General features: G+C 38.4%; 1 protein-coding gene across 2 annotated transcripts; it reads left to right on the forward strand.

Moving 5' to 3' along the window:
- The first annotated feature begins 6034 nt into the window (after nt 1-6034).
- Nucleotides 6035-26960, forward strand: NELFCD (negative elongation factor complex member C/D). Of its 2 annotated transcripts, none has more exons than XM_020981471.2 (15): nt 6035-6213; nt 15427-15539; nt 16074-16183; nt 19078-19187; nt 19601-19708; nt 21035-21187; nt 22430-22560; nt 24046-24211; nt 24460-24594; nt 25167-25306; nt 25638-25752; nt 26000-26095; nt 26193-26333; nt 26506-26635; nt 26717-26960. In XM_020981471.2, the coding sequence occupies exons 1-15, from the start codon at nt 6154-6156 to the stop codon at nt 26749-26751; spliced, it is 1743 nt and encodes a 580-aa protein (XP_020837130.1). In that variant the 5' UTR covers nt 6035-6153; the 3' UTR covers nt 26752-26960. The 2 variants fall into 2 exon arrangements, with proteins under 2 accessions (XP_020837130.1, XP_020837129.1); XM_020981470.2 differs by having other exon boundaries at nt 6036-6213; nt 15424-15539.
- The last annotated feature ends 117 nt before the right edge of the window (nt 26961-27077 follow it).

A 27077-nucleotide genomic window follows, 5' to 3' on the forward strand; every position in this document is an offset into this window, starting at 1 on the left:
ATTAAACTTTTAAACCATAAAATGATGGGTCGTAGAAGAATCTTACTGGGAAATTATCCCATTCATAGTTCTACATTGCTTCAATTTGAAATAATAAGCATTTTCATTAGAAATTACCTTTTTATGATAGGTTCACATACTTTTATACCAGTTTGAGCAATAACATAAAGCTGCATTGTTATTTTAACCTTTGCCTTAAAACATTTTTTTAAAAAAATTATTGATGTCTAGAAAAGCCTTATGAACTGCCTTTTTTGGTATAAAGATGAAGATTCATTCAACTAAGATTAGACAACGTGATGAAACACCTTTTCCCAGTTTTCTTCCAGGAAATCATTTACGAAATAAAAGCTTTTAGTGTTGGTTGTTTCGTCTGTGAGAAAGTAAAAGTATTTTATGATGACATAACAATTGGAATAAAGGAACTAATATGTGCATAATTACAAGTTAATAGTTTTTGAATTTGGGATAGTCTCAAGTATAGAGTTCTTTTGTTAACTCTTACATAAAAAGCTAAATCAAACTTGAGAGCTTTCCTGATACACAGATCAATTGGTTTGGGCAGAGGAGGTAAAAAAAAAAAAAGATGATTTCTCATTAATCTGAGCTGTGATATTTAATTTTTTAAAATGTCTATACTTCTCAGATTGAGACATTGAGTTTATTTTTACCTTTCATTGACTGGTGGATTTTGTTTTGGTTGGTTCAGCATCTTGGTAAAATGATGTGTCATGCTAGACTCGGTTTTCTCACATTTGTTTAGTTTTCCCTGTAAAACTATGAATGAATGATTTTTCATTCTCATTTCATTTCATTCTCAGATAAAAGACATATTTCAAAATAGCATTCATGTAGGTTAATTTAATTTTATGTCTGTTAGTATTCTTGGTTAAAGAGAAAAATATGAAAAGTCATATTTTATATGTTTCAGAGCCAGATCTCATACCTCTCCTAATGTCTCAAAAGTTTGGTTTTCATGTACAGCAGAATTAAATTAACACACATTTAGAAGTTATGTTATTTTTAACATATTCCTGAGCTGCTAAAGTTAAACAAAAAAAGCAGAATGGAAAAATAATATAAATAAGCTGTTTGTATTCGTGTGTCATTGTGTAAGGATTTACCAAATCCATTAGATTTACTTGAATGAATTTGAAGATTAAAGAGTTGTAAAAATCAGTATGTTTAAGCAGGATTTTGACATTACTGTGAATTAGTCTGGGCCACTGACAAAGAATAGGATCCTTTGTGTGACTCTTTAGATATTGGTTCTACCACTGTGCATGGTGTCTTTGTGAAATTGTGCTTGGGATATTGCCTTCTATTTTATTGCTACATGCTAATAGGGCTGCTTGTTTACCTGTGTTGTCAATGCTAAATAAGTACCATGTCTGTAGCTAAAAGATATCAATCATATCCAAAATATAATCCTCAAAATCAGAGGTCTCAGCCAGATACAGGGCTAAAAAATCTGCATGAGTATCATCCCAAAATTTGGTTTGCAAACAGGTTATCAAATATTCTTAAAAGTGTCACAAAAATCTAGGAAAAGGTGCCTCAGATGCTACCTAATTCAACTTGTTCTTGGAAATATTTGGATGTAACAAATCCAAAGGCTGTTTGGTCATTTAGTGGTAGCTTGGAGACTTACAGTAAGTTGGGGGAAGGAGGTTGGGGCAGAGAGTGGAGAAGCATTACCTTCTAGGACAGCTTATTCCTCTTTTGGTTGGTTTTAATTGTTAGGAAGGTTCTCTTTACATCAAACCTAAATCTGACTGCAACTACCATTCAGTTGTCTTAGTTCTGTCACACAAAGTGCCATTTTAAAAAGCTTTCGTTTCAAAAGATTCTTAACACTGTTTCTAGATTTATCAAAGCAATTGCCCCAAAAGATCTCTTTTAAAAAAGTTTTCTCATAGAAAGCATCCCCTCACCATTTATTATTTACAGTGTACAATATACTATGCTGAGACAAATTATTTGCACGAGGCAGGTCTAGTTAAATTTTGTGACCTTGAATTGCTTTTATTAAATATTTCCCCCTTTAAAAAAAAGAAAAGAAAAGAATGAAAGAAGTATTCTTTAGGCAACCAGCCAGAAGAGTTTGAATTTCATGTTTCAGTTCAAAATGTTGTATGTCTTATTTTGGCTGCTAATTTGTACCCCAGAATCCCTTAAAGTACTAGCAGAATTTCAGCTCTGGTGAGGTACTACAAGATAGATCTGCTTATGTTCTGTCATCACATCTTAGGTAGACAACAATTTCAACATAACTCTTGGCATCTGTTGAAAGGCTGAATTATGTATCTGGTAAGTCTAAAAAATGTTTATCCTATCAGTAGCACTGATTACTCTGGAGAAATGATATGCAAGTATGATTATCATAAATATGACTTATGTTTTAGGGGTTTTTTGTAATCTTCATCATTAGAAGGAGTATACTGATAAAAAGATCACAGTGTTTGAAGTTTTGGAGTAATAACTCTGAAAAGTTATTTTCATGGAAATTCCAGGTCAGCTAAGATTTTTATTACAGAAGAAACTTTTTAAAAATTTATGTTATACATTAAAAATTATACAAGTTAATATAGGCACACTATGTAATTCTCAATACAAATTTACATATCTCAAAATGTGTATAATTTTCTATCACAATACCCACAGCAACTGTTCCAAACCCTCTCTTTAAGCCTCCTGTCTCACCTCCTAACATTTTGTCTCTCTTAAAGAACTTCAGCTTCTACTCTAGAGAAAATCAGGGCCATCCTGCATTACCTCTCTGGATTCCCCCCTAAATTACAATACTACTCAATATCATCCCTATTCTCTTGTTTGCTTTTGTCTCTAATAAAGAGGTGGCCTTTGTCAAGTCCAGCCTTGCCCTTGTGCTTTTGATCTCATCCCATTCATTCTGTCTTTTCCAAGAGACTGTCCCCCTCAGTCATCCCCTTTGTATGATCTTAAATCTCTTCTATCTACTGGTTCCTTCTGTGCCTACAAACCCACCCAAGTCTTCTTTCCCCTCACCCTTAAAAATCCTTCATTTAACACTATCTCCTCAACCTGTCATCCTATATTTCACCTTCCTTTCACAGCCAAACTCCTAGAAAAAAAAAAAAGCTATCTACTGTTTTTGCTTTTCAACCTCTTGCAAATTTGGTTTCCCTCCTTATTACTCCACTGAAATTGCTTTCTATTCTCAACTAAGAGGATATTTTCTTAGCTACTAAATCTAAAGGTCTTTCTTAGTGCTCATCCTTCTTGACATTGATCACCCTGGATCTTCACTTCTTTAGCTCTGGACACTCCTCTCTTTCAATTATTTTCTTACTTGTCTGACCACACTTCAGGTTCCTTTGTAGGCTTATCATAGTGTTCTATCCATCTCCATGCATGGCATGGCTGTCCCCTAGGCTTTGTCCTGGACTCTCCCCTCTCTATAACTTCTCTCAATGATCTCATCAATTCCCAGGAGTTCAAAATTATCACCTTTCTTAATGTCTCCTAGTCCTACCCAGTCTCTCTCCTGAGATCCAGACCTTCATCACCAAAAGCCTGCTAAATATCTCTACCTGGATATCCTATATGCATCTCAAAATCAAAATGTCCACATTAGAACCCATTATCTTCTTCTCCTTACCCTCCTCAAAAATTTTGTATTTCTGTTGGAGGCATTCTTTCAGTCAACTAAGTTCACAATCATCTTCAACTCTTCCCTTTCCCTCATCTTCTGTATTTACAAGTCTCACCATTTCTATATCCAACTAATATCCTTCATCTATCCTCTTTTCTCTACACATGTGGTCACCGTCCTAGTTCAGACCCTCATCACCTCTCCCTTGATCTATTCAACAGACACCTAAATGAATCTATAGCTTCCAATCTCTCCTCCATCCAATCTACTATCCATATGACTGCCAAATAATATTCCTAAAGCACATATCTAACATTATTCCCCTGCTCAAGAATTTTCAATGGTTACCTGTAGCCTCTAGTATAAAATAGAAAATCCTCACCTTGGCATTAAAAGGTTTTCATTGTGTGTAAGACATAGGGAGGAAATTTAAGTGATGTCAAAAAAAAAAAAGCAATAAAATTTTTTTAAAGGTTTATACAGTCTGACTGCAGTTTATCTTTCCAGGCTTATTTCACAGTACTCTTTACCTAATCTACATTTTAGCAATTTCCCAAACTTGGAATTGTCTCCCACCTGCTTTCCTTTGCAGAGGTTGTTCCCCTTCCTACAGGCATTCTCCACCCCATTAGGGCCTCTTAGCTTCATTCAAGGCTTAGCTCATGTCATACTTTGTATGGGAAATCTCTCCTCATCTCTCTAAAGGTTTGTGTTTTCATCCTATCCCAAATTATCTTGTGTTTTTACTTATCTGTTTATATGTTGCATCCTCCCAACAAAATGTAAGCTCCTTAAGGACAGGGACTAGTTTTCATTTGTAGTTCTATCCTCAGCACCTAGGAAAAGGAGTTACCTGATAAATTTTTGTTGGTTGAATTGTATTGGATGAAATCCAAACTTGCTAAACCCCTGAAATTCAGTTTTAAAAGACTAGGAATCTGTTATTCATTGCAAAATGTTTAAGTCAAACAATTCCTTAGCAAATATAACTAGATTATACCTAGCATACCTACACTATATAGTCATGGATTTAGGCTTTAAGCACTTGTTCCCAATAGCCAAAAGAGAAGTCAGGAAATAGACAAGTGAAAGGAACCACCATCTGGACATTTATTCACAAGAGGTATATGTAGTAAGGAAAAACATGGAGAGTGCCCTGTGACACGTAAATAAAGCAGGCACATTCTCCAACCTAACAATCCCACTGTTGTTCATATTCTCCAAAGAAGTCAAAGATAGAAACAAAGCCCAATATATAGTGTGTCCCAAAAGTTTTAGTACAGTTCGTTTAAACTATCAATCACTATGACTTTTGGGGCATCTTGTATATTAAAATGTTCATAGCCCCATTCTTTGTGGTAGCAAAAACCTAAAAACAGAAGGTGACTGTTGACTAGCAGGGAGGGAAAAGCCTAAGTTAGATAAATGTGGAATATTATTGCACATCAAAAGTGCAAAAAAAAGTTAACAGAAAACATGCGATTTTTATGGTGTAGAGCAGAATAAACAGAACCAAGAATACAAGACCACAATGGCATGATGAACAAAATTACTAAAATGAAACTGAATTTTTCAGTAATGGAATAACCAATAATGTTCCTGAAAAAATGAAAAGTAAACATCACTGCCTAAGGGTGTGTGCAGGGAAGGTATTATATGGGTTTCCTGACAAGATTTCTGTATTGGATTTTTAATATACTTTTTCCATCACGGGTTTCAATCTGGAGGGCTAAAAATGTTTTGTTTCGATGTGTTTTAATGAAATGGTGGGGAGTGGATGGGCTGCACACGAGGGCGTCTAAACTGGGATCTTCCCGGTTAGAGAAAATCCTCTGATCCACGGGCGTGTAATCATGGAACTATTATTACGTGAAGGTTTATCTAGGCAAGGAAACCTGTTTGAAATGCTAATTTTAATGTCTAGGAAATGCCTGCTTCTTTACCAATACATTTGAAAAACACACACACATTCTCACACAAACTCACACTCACATTTGTTCCCTGCGGGGAGGGGTGGGGGAAAGAGGAGAATGCGCGAGCCCGGCGGGGGGGAGCCCCGGGGAGGGTGGGGGGGTGTATGGGGCACCGAGGAGGCTATGGCCTCAGTACCGCAGTCCACTGCTGGCCTCCGACCACAAGAGGCCCGGAAACAACAAATAGCGAAACACTCAAGTTACTGACCACGTAAGACTTCGGTCGCGGTCCCCGGGTTATTTAAACAGCACAAGAGCACTAAAAAGGAAAAAGGACGGAAGCCTGCTGGAGACATTTCCTGGGAGCGTTCAGTGATAGCACACCCCGCCCCCACCCCCACTATTCCACGCAGCTTTAGTGAGTGGTTGCGGTCCAACAGGGGGCGTGCCTCCGCTGAGAAACGCCTCAAGCTAGGAACCAGCGCGCAGGCGCAAGCGCAGGCGCAAACGGGAGTGAGTATTGTAACCTAGTAGTCAGATTCGCTTCGGGCTGCCTGTGGCCTTTGGGCGTCTGTGGTGGCCTCTCCAGCGGGTGTCGCTTCAGTCATGGACGAAGACTACTTCGGGAGCGCTGCTGAGTGGGGAGAAGATGCCGACGGCGCCCAGGTAAAAGGACGCCCAGGCGCGGCCATTGAGAGCTCCCCATTGTCCCGTCTCCGTTCTTCTCCGGTACCCGGGCCGGGGCACCCGGGCATGCTACCCCTGGGGCGCGGCCGAGGCGCCTGGAGGAGGCTCCAGGCTCGGGGCCTAGAGACCCCCAGCGGTGTGGGCGCGGAGGGGGAGAGTCCGGGGGGTTTTGTGTGTAGGCCCCAACGTCTCTGTGTCTCAGTGTTTGTGTGTGTGTGCGACACGTTGTTTACCAGCACTTGATTGCAAATTTCTAACTGTCTTACCTCAGAAATCTTCGCTGTCTTCCTGTCGGCTTCACCTTCCTATTCTCAAGTGATCAGAATCCTGATAAAGCCTCCACGGTTGGCCAGATCCTCCTACCTTCTACCTTCCCAGGCTTTTCTCTCTCCCCAGCACAGTTTTTCCAGCCACATAACTAAACTTCTCTCTCACCCTGCGCATTACCTGCCATTTTTCTGCCTCTTTGCTGGATGGTGTATCACGGGCTTGGAATGTTCTCTTGTCCTTTGGTGGAATTGCTGGCCAACCTTTAAAAGCCAATCCAAATGCCACTTTCTTCATGAATCCTTCCCTTATCCCTCGTAGTGGCCTTTCTCTTCATCAGGTAGCACTTTGTTTATCTCGGTAATGCATTTGGGAGGCAGCCAGGTAGCTCAGTGGATAGAGTGCTGGGCCTGTAGTCGGGAAAACCCAAGTACAAGTCCAGTCTCAGACACTTACTAGCTATGTGACCCTGGGCAAGTCAGTTAACCCTGTTTGCCTTAATCAACTGGAGAAGGAAATGGCAAACCACTCTGGTATCTTTGCCAAGAAAATCCCATGGACAGTGTGGTCCATGAGGTCTTGAAGAGTCAGACAGGACTGAACAACAACTAATTCACTTATGCAGTATTGTGTATGTGTTTTATCCCCACCTATAAGCCCCGTAAGAACAGGAATTGTCTCTTCTAAAACCTTTTAACCCCCTCAGTGCTCTGCAGAGTGGGTGCTTAATAAATATTTCGCTTCAATTCAACAAATATTTATTAAGCATCTTTATTGCCAGGCATAGTATCTGGGGATACAGGCACAAAAATTAAACAGGCCTTTGCACACAGGGAACTTACATTCTACTGTTTGTTGAAACACCTCTTCCACTTCAGGACAGGTCTCTTCCCTGGTACAGTCCATCCTTCACACTACTTCCAGGTGAAAAGGGTGGATTAAAGATGATTTTGATTTGGTTTTGTATTTAAGGAAGAAGATAGTTGTATTCCTCAGACGAGTCATAGGGCCTTACATGTAGCGAACAAGTGTTTGATTTGAAAACCGTAAAAAGGGGGGAAGGTTTCAGATGTAATAGTCTGACCTTTCTTTGATTGACTTATTCATTCAGACAACTATTATTAAATGTTGTACTGATTCATAATTAGCACGCAAGTTGTATCCTATCTTTCACTAAAGTTCTACTCTAATGCCTCTTTCTGGCTGTGCAGGGAAAGTGTAAAACCCTGGCTGGGCTTAACAAGATGGGCCGGTGATGATAATTTTAAATTTAGAGAGATTCCTCACTAGAAGGTTAGCCATTATTTGATGAATTTCTTGACCACAGCAACTCCTGAAAACCATAGAGATGCTGCTGAGGAAGAAGTACCTACACTGATAAAAATCATAGATCTTTTAAAGTACATTTACTTACAGGAAGTATAGTGGGAAATTGTTATTTACCCCAGATCTTTGGCAGTAAATCCTTTTTCCACAGCACCAAGGTAAACCTAAACATGTTCTTGTCAGAGGTGTTAGTGTGCAACCCTTCCATGTCCTGAGAATGTTTCTTTCAAAAGAAATTTAACTCCCAGAGAAGACTTTAGAAAGGAAAAGACCAATGATTAAAACTTGTATTCGGGTAACTTTAGATGTGCTTTTTTAGATTGCTACTCACTCTGTATTGCTTTAAACTTTGATTCTTCTTTGTTTATTCAGAATATACGTTCTAACTTCTACGTGCCCACTGACGACTGTAGTTGAGCGATCTCTAGCATCTTTCCTCTAAAACAGCTCTTCTTAAACTGAGTCAAGACCCCAAATAGGGTTGCATAACTGAATGTGGGGCTTGTGAAAAATTTGACAACAGTAAAAGGTTTCTGAACACGCAACGACCAAAAATTAATTCAAAATCAAATGCATAATGAATCCGAGGTGTTTCTGGCAGCCCTTTCCCACAACTTCACTGCAGCCTTGGTTCTGGCCATGAAATGCCAACGAAAGCTGCCAGAAACACATCAGCTCAGATTTGAGACTATTATATGGTATGAATTGCAGCGTTTTTACTGTACAGATAAAATCATTAAATGAATTTTGGTTGGGGGTAGGACTGAATTTCCAACAATTTCTGAAATGGTCCTAAACGTACTTTGCCATTTTGCATTACATATTTATACAAAGCAATGTTCTTAGCATTGATGATTATAAAATCAAAATATTGATCAGTCTGAAAACCGTTTAAGATCCTCTGTGTCCTGCAATATCAGATATTCTGCCAAGTTTTAATTCTTTATGTAAAAATAAACAAGCACATCCATCTCATTAGTGTACTTATTTGCTTTCATCTTTAATAAATGGTGAAATTATCTATATACCAAAGAATTCCTTTAAAATAAATTTGTTTATGATTTATCAATAAATGTTTAATCTGTATACCTGTTTTACATACCTATATGCCCAGGATCGCATAAAAATTTCTCTGGCAAAAAGGGGTCATGAGTGGAAGAAGTTTAAGAAGTCCTGCTCTAAAATAGCAGTTCTCAAAATTTTGATCTCAGGACCCCTTTACACTGAAAAAAATTGAGGAACTCCAAATAGCTTTTGCTTATATGAGATATATAGATATAGATATATAGATATATATATTGTTGGGGGGGGGTGAGGCAGTGGGGTTAAATGCCTTACCCAAGGTCACACAGCTAGTGTCACTTATCTGAGGCTGGATTTGAACTCAGGTCCTCCTGACTCCAAGGCCAGAGCTCTATCCACTGCCCCGCCTTGCTGCCCCTATGGGGTATATTTTTTGAATTTACTGTATTAGAAATTAAAATGTCTTAGCATTATTATGAAAATAGTGTTGACTTCATGAAGACCTTCAAGGAATCCCCAGACCACACTTTGAGAAGCATTTCTCTAAAACATGCCATTCTTCCTAAGTTCCCAATGTCTGTTAATGGTGCAGCTATTCTCCCATAACCAGTGGTTGCCAACTGCTGCAGATTCCCCTTCTAAAAATCTTTCACATTTACTCCCTCCTTCCCATTCCTACTGCCCACCATCCTAATTCAAGACTTTATCATCTCTGACTTAGGCTGTCATTATAGCCTCCTAAGTGATTGCTCAGCCTTCAGTCTGTTCCGTAGTAGAGTCCATCCTTTCACACTACTTGCAGAACAATGTTCCTGATACACAGGTCTGATTATATTACATCTCCTCCCAGAAATCCTCAGAGACTGCAATGGTGTACCAAATAAAATGCAGCATCATTAGTCTGGCACTCAAGGTGCTTTATAATCTGCTTTCAAAATATCATTTCTGCCTTATTTCACCTTGTTCTCCTTCGCATATGATATTCCAGCAAAATGGATTACCTAACAAAAAATTAGATTCCAGCAAAATGGCCTGCCTTCTCTGCATAACTTTTCTTGGCATGCATTAAAGTCTACTGTCATGTAGCCCTTCCTTCTCTGAGCTAAACATCTCGGTTTTTTTAATTGGTCCCCATATGTGACAGATTGAAAGCTCTTCATTTTCTTTGATAATTTCCAACTTATCAATGTCCTACTTAAATTTCAGGTCCAGAACTGAAAACACACCTCAGTGTTGTCTGACCAGGACAGTAACAATAGGACTATCATGGGAAACTCTGCCTCTCTTAGCATATCCCAAGACTATATTATTTTTCTTGCCTGCTTTATCATATATTGACTCATTTTGAGTTTGGAATTCTCTAAAACCCATAGATCTTTTTCAGATGAATTATGATCCAAATGTTTTTCCCCTCGTCCTGTATTTAAATGATCAATGTCTTGAATCAAGGATAAGACTTTACATATATTCCTATTAAATTTCATCATGTTAGAATTGACTCAATTTTGTAGCTTGTCTAGATTCTTTTGTTTCCTGACTGTCCTCCTAGTTTTATATCATCCTCAAATCTGATAGATGCATCGTCTTTTTCTCTATCCAAGTCATTTAAGTGGTACGGGGCCACGCACAGTCCCTGAGGTACCATACTGGAGAGCCACTTCCATTTTGTCATAGAATCGTTAGGATTCTATTCCTTGAATGTGACTGTTGAGTGAGTTCCAAATCCATTTAATTACTCTGTATGTAATTGCAAGAGATACTTTTTCTCAAGTACTTAGCTAAAATCTAGGCAAACTGTATCTACCGCATTTCCTGACCTATTATCTTAGTAACCCTTTCAAAAAAGAAAATAGGATTTGTCTCATGTGATTATTCTTGATGAAACTGTGGTGGTTTTCTGTTCTCAACCCTTATGTAGGTATTCAATGACCATCTCATTAATAATTCAGTTTAGAATTTTGACAGAAATTGAAATCAGGGTCACTGATCAATATTTTGCAGATCACATTATCTTTGCTTTAAAAAAAATGGGACATACACCCTTCTCTCATCTCATAGTACCTTCCCTATTGTCCATGATTTTTGATGTATCGCTGACTGGTTTAGCACTCATGTCTGTGATCTCTTTATTACCTAAAGGTATAGTTCATTTGGGCCAGATGACTTGAATTCATCAAAGGCAGTTAAGTACTCTCTTACTATGTTTTTCCTTTCATTATTTTGAGTATCAGCTCCCTATTAACCATTTTGGTTCTGTTTTCTTAACCCCTAATCTTTTTCTTCTTTCTATTTATTTCTATTTCTATTAAGATTGCTTCTGTCTCTCTCTCCCTTTGCCTTAACCTAAATGCTCTCCACCACATCTCCTTTAATTTTTGGTTTCATTGGAGGAAAGGAGGGTGATGATGATAATGATGATATTGCTTTAAGATTTGCAAAGAGATATGTGTGTGTGTATGTATATATAGTAATAATTATTATAATTATTCCCATTTTACATATAAAGAACTAAGACTGAGAGAGAGTTAATGACTTTCCCACAGTCACATAGAAAACAAATATCCGAAGCAGTATTCAAACTCAAGTCTTCCTGACTCCCAAGTACTATAGTACTACCCCACTTGACCTACCTTTACTTATTCTGTCTTTGTTTCTTTTAAAAATAAAGTGTGCCATTCCAGAACCTCATCCTCCCAAGTTTTAGTGATGTCTGTGGAGTTAAAATTATGTTTTTGTATTAGGGCCCTCTAGTTCCTCTTGCTTGTTGCTTAAACTTTAGCTTCTTTTGTTGGATTTTATTTCCTATGAGTTTAGACAGTGTCTCCCTCCCCCAGTATTTTTAGTTTAAAGCTTTATTTTGTCGTGTGTGTGTGTATGTGTATACATATATATTGCAAGGATTTATTTCCCACCACTAAAAAGTTGTTTGTTTTTTTAAAATCCTCATAACAAATCTGTATAGCTCAGCAAAACAGATTCCCAAACTGGCCACATCTTAAAATGGATGTTTCATTCTTCATTTTAAGTGCATTACTTCTCTAGAATAGGGCTTCTTAAATTTTTTCCACTCTCAACCCCTTCAGCACTTCTTAAATTGAACTGTGGGTCGCTTGATTCACAGTTTAAGAAGTGCTGCTCTAGAAGGAGGTGGGTGACATGTTTCTTCTTTAGTCCTCAAGTTTATCATTGCATTGATCAGAGTTCTAAAGTTTTTCAAAGTTGATTTTCTTTATTGTGTTGTCATTGTATAAATTTTATTTCGTTCTGTGTCTTTTATTAGAGGTGTTCCCAAAGCTATCCATTTTGTCTTTTTTATGACACAATAATATTCCAGTATAATCATAAATCATAATTTGTTTAGCCATTCCCAAATAGGTGGGCACCCCCTTTACCTTCCAGTTTTGGGCTATAATGAATAAAACTGCTAAAAAAAATTTTTATCCTTTTCTTTTTTTATGTCTTTGGAGTATAGTCATAGTAGTAGGTATACCTGTGTCAAAGAATATTGAACAGGTTAGTAATTTTTTTGTAATAATTCCAAATTGCTGTTCAGAATAGCTGAATCATTTCACAGCATCACCAACAATGGATTAGATATAGAACATTTATTAATTGCTTGCACTTCAGGCCTTCTTTCAGTGTTTTAATTCACTCAAGAAGCATTTATTAATGAAAGCACTGTTTAAAGATACAGAAATAAAAAACAAAATGGTACTGTCCTCTCAGGAAAGGCATGGAGTTGGGGGGAGGGTGGCATGAGAATATTTTATTCATTGACTGCAGCATTGAAAAGAAAAACAACTTAGACTTAACTTTGATCAGTGCAGTGACCACAGAAGAGGACCTGCAAGGAGCCAGGCATGCTTCCCACTTCCTGACCGAAAGATGTTAGTCTCCAGTCACAAAATGGGACACATTTTTGAATATGGCTGATGTAGGTGTTTGTATTGCTTGACTACATTTATTTGTTCAGTGTTGGGGAACAGGTAGTAGTGAAAGCAGTGGCACAGGAAAGAAAGGGCATTGATGAAGTATTTTTTAATGCACAGAATAAAACAAAAGATAGTTCAGGGGAAAAAAAAGACAAGTAAAGCAGCTTTGGAACTGATGTACCAAATTTGTTACATAGTTTTTTTAAAAAGCTGTGGAGATTCACCATTTCCATACAGTCCTCTTTTTCTGTTCAGTATAGGAGAATACTTATTGCTATTTTTTTAAGTCTGGAATAATAAAAAAAATTTAAAGTAAAAAAAAAAGGTGACCGAGACATGAGCAAGCATGTTTGTAGGGGGTAAAAAAGGAGCCAATAGATAGAGAGATTGGAAATTAAATGGAGCGTGATTACTGTGGCAGGCTGCCAGTGGAATAGGATAGTAGAGGGATTGCCCTTGGCAAGAACTGCTACCTGCTACCTTTTTATCAGATATTAGAGAAAAGGAGGAAAGGTTGGGGAATATCAAGAGATTTTGACATGTAGAAGAGGAAGCTCATGGCAGATGAGCTCCATTCTCTCAATAAAGTATCAAGCAAAGGATAGTTTTTGTGAAGTTTTAGGAGAAAAAATGTTTGACATCCACTGTGGAAAGATAAAGATTTGCTTAGGGAAGAGTAAATGGATTACTTTTCTACAGTGAGGGCCCAACTAAGTTTAAATAACAAATATGGTCAGCATAATTGCATGGCTTCCTTCAACACTATTTAGCAATAAATAAGATCAGAGAAATTAAATAGTAAGGATAATCTAGGTCTGGGGTTTGACAAATTATGTATGAGTGCTGAAAGGACATGAAAAGTAAGAGGTTCCAGGAAGAGGACATTGTATTGTTGAATCCATGACCGTAGGATCATGATTGGGAAAGGAGAAGAGTAAAGCGAGAACAGGTGTGATGGCCTGAGAGCATTCCAAGTTACAAGGCAGGATTGGAGGTCACAGTAAAGACGAATAATCAATTTTAAAGGAGTGAAGCACAGAAAAAGTTGGAAGGAGTAAGAGATTTCAATCAAATAAATAATTTAAGAGTTCTTGGTCACAGAAATAGAATGCTTAGAGAAATGATTATTAAGTAACCAATTATTAGGGAGATCCAGGATTTTCTCCCTTCCTAGCTCCTCAATCTCTATTGGGTCAAGTCAGCATCTGAAGGATATTGCTGATAATGAGATTGGATTAACTTTCTCTTAGATCTTGTTCAGATCCCACCCAAATGGTGTTCTACTCAGTCTTGGGTAGGGGGGTATCCTTTCTCTAGATTGTCCAAGGCTGGGGAACAGCCCCTCATTAGGATAGTTCTACCTCTCATTATAATATTCTTCTCATTAATTATCAGCCAGTCAGAATTGATTGCCACCTTCAGGAACACCCACTCTTCCAATGGCATATAAGCATTGAGTAGGTTCCATGAGGGGTCTTTGGCATTTAAGAGTGCCACTGACCTCTTTTATTAATTTTATGCTAGCATAATAGATAAAACAATTACTCAGATACTGTGTCTCTGGAACTTTTTATACATTACATATAATAGTAGGATCAAGAGTATAACCATCGCTGTTTGTACCTGAGGGGGAAAGAAGGTATATGGTTCATAGAGCTTAGGAGGTTGATGAATTACTAGGCCAAGGGTGTTTGTGGGGATATCAGCATATATATATATGTATAGAAGTCCCTCGAACATAAAGAAAGGCAGGTATTTTGGTGGAGAGGAAAACTATCCCTGAAATCCTGGAGTGAGGTGAGGCTTGAGCCTCTTACAAGAGCCCTATCATTTTTTTCTATCTATTGAAATATTTTTCCTTCAAGGACCATCATTCATGACTTCTGTGACACTAGCTGTGTGACCCTGGGCAAGTCACTTAACCCCAGTTGTCTAAAAAAACAAAATTTCATGACTTCTGCTTAGACTTTGTATTTCTACCCCAAAGTGATTGCTTTCTTCTTAAATTTCTGTACATTAACCCTGAACCTCTCCTGTGCAATTAATCATTTTCATGCTTAAAAATTGTTAGTCCTTACTGCATTTGTCTTATTCCCCAACTAGATTATAAGCTTCTGGAGAACTGAGATTGTTATTTATTATATCTGTATTTTTAGAGTCTAGCACAGTGCCTTGTATATATAGTGGATGCTTAGTAAATATTTATTGAATAATTAATTATTCAACCCATCTTATTTTAACACCCACCCTTAAAGCCTTCCCTGACTATGACATTTCTTATTAAAGTCACACTTCTCAGAACTTTTGCAACACTAAGGTAAAAATAGAAAACGGGATTTGCAAACATGAATAGTTTGTCTCTCCAACTAAATTGCAAGCCTGTGGGTGACATATCCTTTTCTTAAACCAAGCACAACACCCAGCAGAGTTCTGGGTACGTTTTGGGTAATCAGTGAAGAATTTTTGTGTGATTAGCCTTGAAAGTTTCTAAAGTTTCTTTTCATTTGTTAAGTCTTTATATGTCCCTCTTTTGGGAAAGAGCTAGATGACAAGTCTGATCTATTGAATGTTTTCAGTAGTTGAAAAAGATATTTACAATCTAAAAAGTTTAAATGCTGTCTGACTATGGATTTAATAATAGCAGGACGATGATTATGGAGAAGGAGAAGATGATGCAGAAGTCCAGCAAGAATGTTTGCACAAATTTTCCACCCGGGATTATATAATGGAACCTTCCATATTCAACACACTCAAAAGGTAAAAGGAAAAGATTCTGATTTGTGTTGGGAAACACAGAAGGGGATATCTTAGAAATACAGTCATTTCAAATCATGGGATTACAGAATTTAGAGCCAAACAGGACTTTAAGAGGGTTATGTACCCCCATCCCTTTGTCACATAGTTGAGGAATTGTCATTTTTTAGTTGTGTCTGACTCTTCGTGACCTCATTTGGGATTTTCTTGGCAAAGATACTGTAGTGGTTTGTCATTTCCATCTAATTTTACAGATGAGGAAATTGAGGCAAACAAGGTTAAGTGATTTTCCCAGGGTCACACAGCTGCTAAGTGTCTAAGGCCAGATTTGAACTCAGGAAGATGGGTTTTCCAGACTCCAGGTCTGGAGCTCTATGCGCTGAGCCACCTGGCTGGCCATAGATGAAGGAACTGAGGCCCAAAGAGGTAAAAGTTGTTGCCCAAAGTCATTGAGATAGCCTAGCTGTATCTTCTTCCTAACCTGTTAGCTTTTCTACATTACCTACAACATAACTGATCATTTTTCAACCTTTCCAGGTATTTTCAGGCAGGAGGATCTCCAGAGAATGTAATCCAACTATTATCAGAGAACTATACTGCTGTGGCCCAGACTGTAAACCTTTTGGCTGAGTGGCTCATTCAGACAGGTACCTAGGAGAATGGAATAATGGGTCTAAACTGACTAGGCTTGTTTGTTGGTTTTTCTTTAGAAAACAGAATTGTGGTTTGATATATTACTGATAATTACAGAATGAAATATACCCCTTTTAACTTTGGGGGTTTTGAGGTTTATATAAGTAAGAATTGAATTTCTTATCTCTTGCAGCTTGATATTTATCTTTGATTTAATAGCCCAGGTTTCCTGATAGCCTGTAAACCAGATTATCATTGAATTTTACCATGTAGTAGAATTATGGAGGCTATGTGGAGCATATTTTGTTTAAAATTTAAAAAATTAAGACATGAAACAGTGTAAATAACAAGAAAAGGAGTCCAGTATTAAAGCCATTCTCAAAACCCATGTACCAGCAGGGTACAAATCTCCTGCACTTCTGGTGGATTTATAACCAAATTATTCCTTAATCTCTCCAACTTCCTAACATAACAGAAGAGGGGACAGAGCCACTTAGAAATCACAGACCCAGGTGTTTATCTGGCACTTGGAATTTCTTTACTGAGAGTTTTGCCTCAATTAGGATATGATCAAATACTACCAATCCGTAGTTCAATTCAACAGCCATTTCCTAAGCACTTTGAGCTGTGGATAAGAAGAGATTGAAAATGAGAGAATGATCTTGGGATGAAGCTCCCAGAAAAGAAGGTGAAGAAGAGATTGAAGAGGACAAATAGAGGGTTTGGCTTTAGGAGGGAGAAGTACAGGGACTTTTCCCAAGACAGGAGCAAGTGATAAGAGAATGAGGGGGGATAGAGGACTTTTAAGATATGGATTACAGAAGAAGCAGAAGCCCATAACAGATGGACTCTTTTTGAAGAAGAGTAGAAAGTAAGGAAGGCCCTCTACAGAGTAGGAGAGTTGTTTTGAGGAGAGAAGAATAGGTTTGGAATAGCTGCTGACTCTGCGTGGTCAACTGGGCACAGTTAAGGAGTAATAACATTAATTTTTACTGAACCCATATAGCATGGTTGTATGACCTTCTTCAGCAGGGTTTAGCAGTTCCTAATTGGGAACAGAGAAGGACAATGGTGGAAGCTATCTAGAGATGGAGTTTGGCAAGATGTGACCGGCACTGAGCAGGGGGAAAATGGCAAGGGATTCAAAGGGAGCCAACCAGAGGGTCAAGACTGAGACAGGAGGAAGTGAGGCCAGAGCAGGGGTGATAAACGTGGAAGAGTACATCAGGGTATACCATACTGAGGATGGAGAATAGGTTTGGGAGATGTAAGGCAAAGGGAGAGCGGGTCAAAAAGAAGAATTTCACATGAGAAAGAATAGTTATGATCAAGGCTACTCTTGTGTGTGGCTAAGATAGAGTGAAGGTGAAGGTCATGAGAGTTGAGACTAATGGACTGAGAATGCCAGCGTGTTTGAAGTGGGCATCAGCACATTATTGAGCTCCCTGAGAATTACATGGACCATGTTTTGGACAGAGAGAACAACTGTGAGTCACCCTTTGAGGAGGAAGGATGACCAGTAAATGACTGTGATAAAGATTTGGACTGGGTGATAAAAATGGATGGAATGAATCCTCAAAGAAGTTGCTGAGTAGTGACAGCAAAAGGAAAGTTTGGAGGTGGGAATGGGGAGCAAGGTGTGCCTACTTGTTCTTTTGGTTGGTGGGAGTGGGCATAAAGGAAAAAGCAGCTAGTACTCGAGATGATGGTCAGCTTCTGGGGACAGCCAGTTTTCTTTGGATGTGAAATAATCTAGGATAAAATAAGTTTGTTAATGATAGAGTGGGGTTTGCAGACCCTTAGTGGAACACGTAGAGTTGAGGAGGACTTATACTCTGGAGAGAAGAGCTGAGATAGGTAGGGATGATAGGGTCATGAGAGTTCACAGGGAAAGAATACTTTTGTCTCAGCAGTTACTGCCTCTGAATCACAGGGATAAAATGAGCAAAAACTGGGAAGTTGCCCATCATACTATCTGATAAATGACTAATTGATAGGGATCCATACCTTTTAGTGTTCTTTCATAACTGAGCACAGGGTCAGTGTTCACCCTCATTGTCTCTGACTCCTGTGAGCGCAGAGTCCCTTAAAATTCTGAGACACATATGGATTAGAAAGAATAAGGTGATGATGAAGGAGTCTAGGGGCTGTGTTGAACTCATGCTTCAGGCTCATCCTGAAACTATATTCCAAGAGGGGTGAAGCATACACCAAAGAAATATAGTGCAGGCACCCAGCTCCTGGGTGTGTGTGTGGGGGGGGGGTGTATGTGTGTGTGTGTGTGTGTGTGTGTGTGTGTGTGTGTGTGTGTCCAGAAGCAAAGTCCCAGTCCTTCTCTCCACACATACCCCTCCCCCATAGCATTGGTGCACTGAGCCTTTTGATTTATGTTGACTTAAAGGCCCCCTTGGAATAGACCCTCTACCATACCATCCTGGCACCTGGAGAATGAAGCCAGAGATGGCAGTGAAACCCCTTCAGAATCAGCCTTCAGACTATCCTTTCAACTTCCAGAAGAGTAAAGGAACCCTCATTCTTTTGTGCTTCCCATTTTGTGTGCAAATCAAAATTCAGTTATTAACTAGTTATTAGTAATTATACTAGTATTTGTATTGCTCTTTAAGGCTAACAATGCTTTAAGTGTTTACAAAATGAGGTAGGTTAGTGCAAGTATTATTACCCCTTTTTACAAATGAAGAAACAGGCTTTGAGAAGTTGTGATTTGCTTACTGTCTCACTGTGAGCTGGTAAGGTAGGATTTAAACCAGATAGCTTGACTCCCAGGTCCAAAACTGTATACTATACCTAAATGACTCATTAGTTGAATTGAAAAATTTTTTTATAGACTAGTCTGTAGGCCGTCTTGAGGTTGCTATTTTCTGTCTAATTATCTTCTGGTTCTTTTAAGGTGTTGAGCCAGTTCAGGTTCAGGAAACTGTGGAAAATCATTTGAAGAGTTTATTGATCAAACACTTTGACCCTCGAAAAGCAGATTCTATCTTTACTGAAGAAGGTGAGGTAAGGAAGATCTCTTCGGTCCCCTGGAAGTTCTCACATTGCTTTGCATGATCTTTTTTCTCTCGTATTCGTGCACACACACACACATACACACAAACACACGCTCTGATCACATATATAATTCCTACATCCCTTCCTGTAAAACTTGTTCTATTTGGATTCTGTTGAGTTAAACCTTCCACAGTGTGGTACGATAAAAAAGGCAAGAAACTGGGTTCAGGTCCCAGCTCTGATCTTAAATACTAGTCTCTGGGCCTTAGTTCTCTCACCTATAAAATGAGGGATTTGTATTGGACCTTGGAAGAAAACCTCAGTATGTGGTATTGTGATTGACATCCTTATTTTGCCTAGTGTTTTTTTTTTGTCTGTTTTGTTTTGCTTTGCTTTTGTTTGTTTGTTTGTTTGTTTTACAGACCCCAGCATGGCTAGAACAAATGATTGCCCATACTACTTGGAGGGATCTGTTCTATAAATTAGCTGAAGCACATCCAGATTGTCTTATGCTTAATTTCACTGTTAAGGTAAGTTTGGGAGCAGGGAGGGAGGGAGAATAAGCATTTTTATAGTACCTACTATGAGCCAGGCATAATTATTATCTCATTTGATCCTCACAACAGTACTTCAAGTTATGATATTATCATCCCTATTTTACAGTTAAGAAAACTGAAGTAAACAAAATTTAAGTGACTTAGCCGGATCACACAGATAATAAGTGTCTGAAGCTGGATTTGAATTTAGGTCTTCCTAGCCTCATTGCTTTATCTACTACTCTACCAGTTAGTTGCCTCTAGTGTTCTAAAGAAACACTAGAATGGGGCAGCTAGGAGGCTCAGTGGATTGAGCACCAGCCCTGGATTTAGGAGGATCTGAGTTCAAATCCAGCCTCAGACACATAACGCTCACTGTGTGACCCTAGGCAAGTCACTTAACCCCATTGCCTAGCCAAAATAAAAACAAAAACACACACATACAGACAAAAAAAACTGGAATAAAAAGATAAGAGAATGTGAATATTCTCCCTACTTAGAAATATTTTTATTTATATTAATTTCCAGTCAGTTTTCATACTTAATTTCTTGTACAGCTTAAACTCTGATATAGGAAGGATGAAGCATCGTTATTATATTCATAAAGTTTTTTGAGTTTTATTTGTTTATTTTCAATCCATGGTTTCAGGGATATCCATATTTCCCTCATCTATAAAAATGGCAATAATACCACCCACCCTGCCAACCCTGTAAGGTTGCTGTAATTATAAAATGAGATAAACAAAAGGACTTTGAAGATTGTAAAATGCCATAGGTATCTTGTTAAGGATGTGTTTGTGGTTTTTTTAATCGGTTTATTTTTTTTTTAATACATTAGGAAATGAATTGTATTGACCAAGGGTCCCCTAATTTCTAAGAACCATCTTAGCTCTAATTCGATAAGTCTCTCACTTTGTAGCATTCCTTTTGTTGTTTTATTGATATATTTAATTTTTTTGTGTATTTGTCATACTAGGTTGGACAGCTCCTTGAGGACACGAACAGTGTCACAATTTTTAACATCCCCTTTAATCTTATAATTATTCAGATGCTATTTATTTAATGACTCTGAATTTTAGAGGTAGTTGTAACCTTAGAGGTCATCTAGTTGGAGTCAGACATTTTATAGATGAGGGGGCTCAGGTATAGAGTGGTAGTCTCACTTGACTGGAGCCACAGTGCCAAGAACCAGGATTGGAACCCAGGTTTTCTCACTCTTGTGTATTGTTTCTGTTGCACCACATTTCCCAAGAGCCAATTTTCTGTGAAATGACTGAGATATGGTGAAAATTTTGACCTTCATTCATTTTTGCATTGTAGCTTATCTCTGATGCAGGATATCAAGGAGAGATAACTAGTGTATCCACAGCTTGCCAGCAATTAGAAGTCTTTTCTCGAGTGCTCCGTACTTCACTGGCTACAATTTTAGATGGAGGGGAAGAAAACCTTGAAAAAAATCTCCCGGAGTTTGCCGTAAGTTCTGGCTCAAGGAGCTGGGGTGGGGGGGTTGAAATAATAAGGCCCATGTATCTTAAAACTTTCAAAATAACCCATTACATAACTATAGATCAAAAAAATTATGAGAGATATTGCTGTTAACATAGCATCCAGAGATTCTGGATACTTTTATTTCCGTATCTCACCTTTTCTGTTTGTATTATTGGTGCCTTAAAAATATTTTTATTATGAGCATTTCTTTATACAAAGAACAAAAAAAGAACATGAACTCTTAAATATTGAGTAGTTTGTCATTTTAAAGTTTGTATTAAATTTAACCTGTTAGTACCAAGGTGGCCTGCTTATCTGTGTCCTACTCTTTTCAGTGTATTTTTTAAATGTTTCCTTGATGCTCCTTTATTAATTTTTTTGTATCATTATCACTACCTTCCTACTCCACCTCCCCAGATTTCCTCTCCCAGTTCTCCAGCTTCCTCACCTGCCAAAATAAAAGCTTTCCCTTGTAACAAATAAATATAGTTAAGCAAAACAAATTCACACACTGTCCATTAGACTGCAAGCTCCTTGAGAGCAGGAACTATCTTTTTCCTCTTTTTGTATCCCCAAGTACCTGGCATAGTGCTGGCACTTAAAAACATTTATTGACTGACTTATGACTAAAATGTCTCATGCTGGTGTGTTGTTCTCACATCACCTTCATTTCTGAATATATCCTTCCTCTGTCTTCCCTCCACAGTAAGTCTTCCCTTGTAGCAGAGATTTTTATTTTAAGTTCAGCAAAATTAATCAACATGCTGAGCAGGTCTACTAGTGTATGCAGCATTCCATATTATAGATTGAGGAGGAGAGGTATATTTTCTCTGTTAACATTGTTGTAGCGTTTTATATATATATATATTTTTTTTTCCTAGTACTGCTTACTTTATTCTGCATCTGTTGATGTAAGTCTTCCCACATTTCTCTGAATTTTTATTTGTCACTTATACCATCATAATTTTCCTCTACATTTTATGTACCACAGTTTATTTAGCCATTTCCCATCAGTGGACACAAACTTTGTTTCTAATTCTTTGCTGTCACATAAAGTGCTACTATGAATATTTTGGTGCATATGTGACCTTTCTGTCTAAGTAATGGAATATATGGGTTAAAGGGTATGGTCATTTTACCTAGCTTAATTACCTAGCAACTGTTATTGAGTTATGCTTTCAGAATGGGAACTCAATTTTTTAATATTTTCCACTTGGAATATTTCAGAAAATGCTATGCCATGGAGAGCATACTTATCTCTTTGCCCAATCAATGATGTCTATATTGGCCCAAGAAGAACAAGGGGGCTCTGCTGTTCGTAGAATTGCTCAAGAAGTTCAACGATTTGCTCATGAGAAGTAAGATCAAATATATATATATACATATCTTTCATGTTCTGTCTGATCTGTCACATTACCAAAATTTTCCCTTTTAAGATCTTTTCATGATTTTGAACTAGCAAACAAAACGTGTTCTTTCTATTACTAAATCTCTAAGTTTCCTTAGAGTTCTCCTAGAAAGAGTAATCCTCAGTTCAGATCCCACCTCTAAAGAACCCCCAATGGTATCTGCATGAGTAGAAAAAGAGGGTGGGGTGAGAGTGAATGAGGAGTTAAGGATAGTGCTCAGGTTACAAATCTAGAAGCCTGGTGGAACAGTTGTGTCTTCAGCAGAAATAGGGAAGTTTGGAAGAGGTGGAAGGGGTTGGGGAGAAAGATGAGTTCAGTTTTGGACACTTGAGTTTAAGATGTTTTGGGTTAGGGTCGTGTTCATAAAGATAATAAACTCATAGGGGATAATTAGGTTATTGAGAGAGTATAGATGGGCCTTGGGGAATATTCATCCACTGTTGGAGATCAGGATATGGATGATTAATCAGCAGAAGAGCCTGAGAAGTGATCAGGTAGGAAACCAGGAGGGTATTGTCATGAAAACCAAAAGAGAGAGTGGGCAATAATGTCAAATGCTGCAGTGAGGTCAGGGTGAAGACTCAGCAGAAACCCATCAGATTTGGCAGCTTTGCAGAGAGCACTTTCAATGGCATTTGGAAACCATGTTACAAAGTGCTATTAAGGGGGGCAGCTAGGTGGCACAGTGGATAGAGCACTGACCCTGGATTCAGGAGGACCTGAGTTCAAATCTGGCCTCAGACACGTAACACTTACTAGCTGTGTGACTCTGGGCAAGTCACTTAATCCATTGCCTAACCCAAAAAATAAAAAACAAAGTGCTGTTAAGGAGCAAGTAAGAGGAAGTGGAAGAAATTGTTGGCTTTTTCTAGGAATTTGAATTAGAAAGGGCAAAATGATATAGGATGGTAGCTTCAGGGAATGGTTGGATTTAATGAAGGTTTTTTAAGGGTGTAGGAGACTTTTGCCATGTTTGAAGACACAGTAGGAAAGGAACTAGTAGATAGGGAGAGACTGGAAATTTAGAGGGGTGAGGATCATTGAAGGGGCAGTCTGCTGAAGAAGATGCAGGAGGATTAGCCTTGAGATGCTGGAGTAAAAGAGGAGTGGGAAATGTCAAGAAAAGGAGGGTAAGCTCATGGCCAGTGGCTTTCATTTTCTCCTAAAATGGTGATGTACTCAGCTGAGAATATGGGGAAAGGGGTAGGAGGCTTGAGGAGAGAAGTTTGGAGTAGCGTCTGTGGGGAGATAGGGAATACAAGGGAGTAATGAAAAGATTGCCTCAGTGCAGTGAAGGCCCAGTTGCAGTTAGCTACCATGGCTGCCCCTCTATCTCCTATACCCTTCTACCTCTAAATCAGATATTGGTTAAGTAGAAAAAAGATCATTCTTAACAACGGACTTGGGGGGTTTTCTTTCTTTTTCTAAATCCAGAGGCCATGATGCAAGTCAGATCACACTTGCATTAGGCACAGCTGCTTCATACCCCAGGGCTTGTCAGGCTCTTGGTGCCATGTTATCAAAAGGAGCTCTGAATCCCGCAGACATCACAGTTCTGTTTAAGATGTTTACAAGCATGGACCCACCTCCTGTTGAACTGGCAAGTTTCTGTTCCACTTTTGCATTATGAAGAATAACACCATAAACTTTCCCCATTTGCTTATATGGGGAGTGAATTAAGTAAAACAATTTGGCTTTATGACAGAGTATTCAGTAATAACTCATTGTTGTGAAAATGAATATAAATATGATTTATTTTGTCATCACTATCAAACCTAGGGGCTCTTCTCTGCAGGGCACAGTGCTGCTAAGCCTTGGATGTTAATTGTTTAATGTTTGCCTTTTTAGATCCGGGTACCAGCTTTCTTGGATCTCTTTATGCAGTCACTCTTTAAACCAGGTGCCAAGATCAATCAAGATCATAAACACAAGTACATCCACATATTGGCCTATGCAGCTAGTGTGGTAGAGACCTGGAAAAAGGTAATGTAACACAATTGTTTGAACCTGTTGGTGGTGGTCTTCTGAAAAAGTGTCTTTTATACAAAATTGCTTAGGTAGTTAACAACTTAATAAAATCCTCTTTAAAGCCTGGTGCTTCTCTACTTCTTATACTTTACTACCCTTCTACCATCTTCTACCAATCTACCATCCAGACACTGGTATGCTTACTGTTCCTCCTACTTGACACACCATCTCCCTGCCTTTTTATTGGGTGTCCCCCATGTTTGGAATGCTTTTACTCCTCCTCTGCCTCTTGGCTTCCTTCAAGCCTCAACTCAAATCCTATTTTCAATAAGAGGCTTTTCGTGAACACCGTCTTCTTCCCATTCCTTCTGCTGCCTTCTCCCTGAAATTATCTCTTATTTATCTTGTATCTTGCCCCCTCCATTAAAAGGTGAGCTTCTTGAGGGACATATGTGTTGTTTGTATTCTTAGCACCTAACTCAGTGCCTGGCACATAAATGCTTGTTCAAGTAGTATAAATAGTTTATTTCTGAAAACTATTATGCCATATTCAAAAATCAGTCATTCAAACTTTGTTACATTTTCAGAACAAGAGAGTGAGCATCAATAAAGATGAATTGAAGTCAACATCTAAAGCTGTTGAAACTGTTCACAATTTATGTTGCAATGAGAACAAAGGTGCCTCTGAATTAGTGGCTGAGTTGAGTACACTTTATCAGTGCATCAGGTAAGCAAAAGCCAAGTTTTCCCATCTTTATAATCTTCATGGTTGGCATTTTAGATCTTCAAGTGAATCTTAGTCATTTATCTGTAGATAATTTGCATACTTACTTCACATTAATAGGAAGGCCTTTGTTGCCATCTCTGATACATGCATCCATAAAGAAAGAACTTGGGAGTTTTACTTCTAAAAACTTATGCCACTTTCAAAGATCAGTTCATCCAGGAGTTATACTGTTTCATATTGCCATCTTATTTTTCTAAATAAAACTAGCCTCATAAGCCCTAGGAATTTTGGCTTTGGATGGATCTTTGAAGGTGGTTTATGTGTTTTGCAGGTTTCCAGTGGTGGCAATGGGTGTACTCAAGTGGGTGGATTGGACAGTGTCAGAACCACGCTATTTCCAGCTCCAGACTGATCATACACCAGTACATTTGGCCTTACTAGATGAGGTATGGCTTAACAGTGTTATGCAGGGTTATGTTTGTGTGGGTTGTCCTTACACATACATCCATATACATTGGACATCATTCATCAAATAGTGTTAATTAGAACTATCCTCTTGGTGTGAAGAAATTCAGTAGGTGTTCCCAAGTATTCTTGGTCCGATTCAACAGCTATTAACAGTGACAGTTACTTTAAAGTAAAATGTTTTAATAAGCACAATTGTGAAATGAGTTCTTTGGTAATCTTTTTCAGATTAGCACCTGCCACCAGCTCCTCCATCCCCAGGTCTTGCAATTGTTGGTTAAACTGTTTGAGACAGAGCATTCCCAACTGGATGTAATGGAACAGGTAATGGGCCTTTCAAAAAACTGAAAAGCAATAGTAATTTTGAATGTAGTATTGTTTTAAAATAGTTTGTTTAAATCTCCACTTTTTTCCCCCCAAGCTTGAATTGAAGAAAACACTGCTGGACAGGATGGTTCATCTGCTGAGTCGGGGTTACGTACTGCCTGTTGTCAGTTATATTCGAAAGTGTTTGGAAAAGTTGGACACTGACATCTCCCTCATTCGATATTTTGTAACTGAGGTCAGAAATGCTCCCTTTTGGTAACACTGACACTAACACAGCAGTAGCCTGCTGACTGGTTCACTTTGTAGCTAAAATTTTTAGGAATTTGGCTTCAGAGAAAAGATTGATGTGGAGGTGAGAGGATGGCCAGGGGGCCAGGAGCAATGCTCAGGCTTCTCTCTCTTTACAGGTCTTGGATGTGATTGCTCCTCCTTATACTTCTGACTTTGTGCAGCTCTTTCTTCCCATTCTAGAGAATGATAGCATTGCAGGTACCATTAAAACAGAAGGAGAACATGACCCTGTGACAGAGTTCATAGGTAAGGGTAAGATGGGTTGTAGTTTTTTAAAACTGGTTTCATTCTTTCATTCATTCATCCTACAATTTTTCTTTATTGAAGCCCACTGCAAGTCTAACTTCATTATGGTAAACTGAATCAGAGTCTGCTGCTAAGGTTTCAAGAAGATGTTTCCAGATGGAATCATCCGTTCAGTTGTTGTGAGAAGTGTCTCAGGACCATGACCTCGGACTCTGGTGGTGTGAAAAGACTTTTTACTGACCCTATGGGTTATTTTTAAATGTGTGGAATATCCATCTAAAAAAGTTATCAAATAAAATTTCAAAGGACTTGGCTTTCAGCTTAACATATATTGGATTGTATTAAAACCCATGTTTAAAACCCAACCCACACAAGGTATAACAGTAATTGTCTCACTTGAACTGCCCTCCTAGCAGCATAAAACACTTTTGTTTCTTTCTTA

This window comes from Phascolarctos cinereus, unplaced genomic scaffold, assembly GCF_003287225.1.
Source record: "Phascolarctos cinereus isolate Bilbo 61053 unplaced genomic scaffold, phaCin_HiC Scaffold_2;HRSCAF=192, whole genome shotgun sequence".
Classification (NCBI taxonomy): Eukaryota; Metazoa; Chordata; class Mammalia; order Diprotodontia; family Phascolarctidae; genus Phascolarctos; species Phascolarctos cinereus.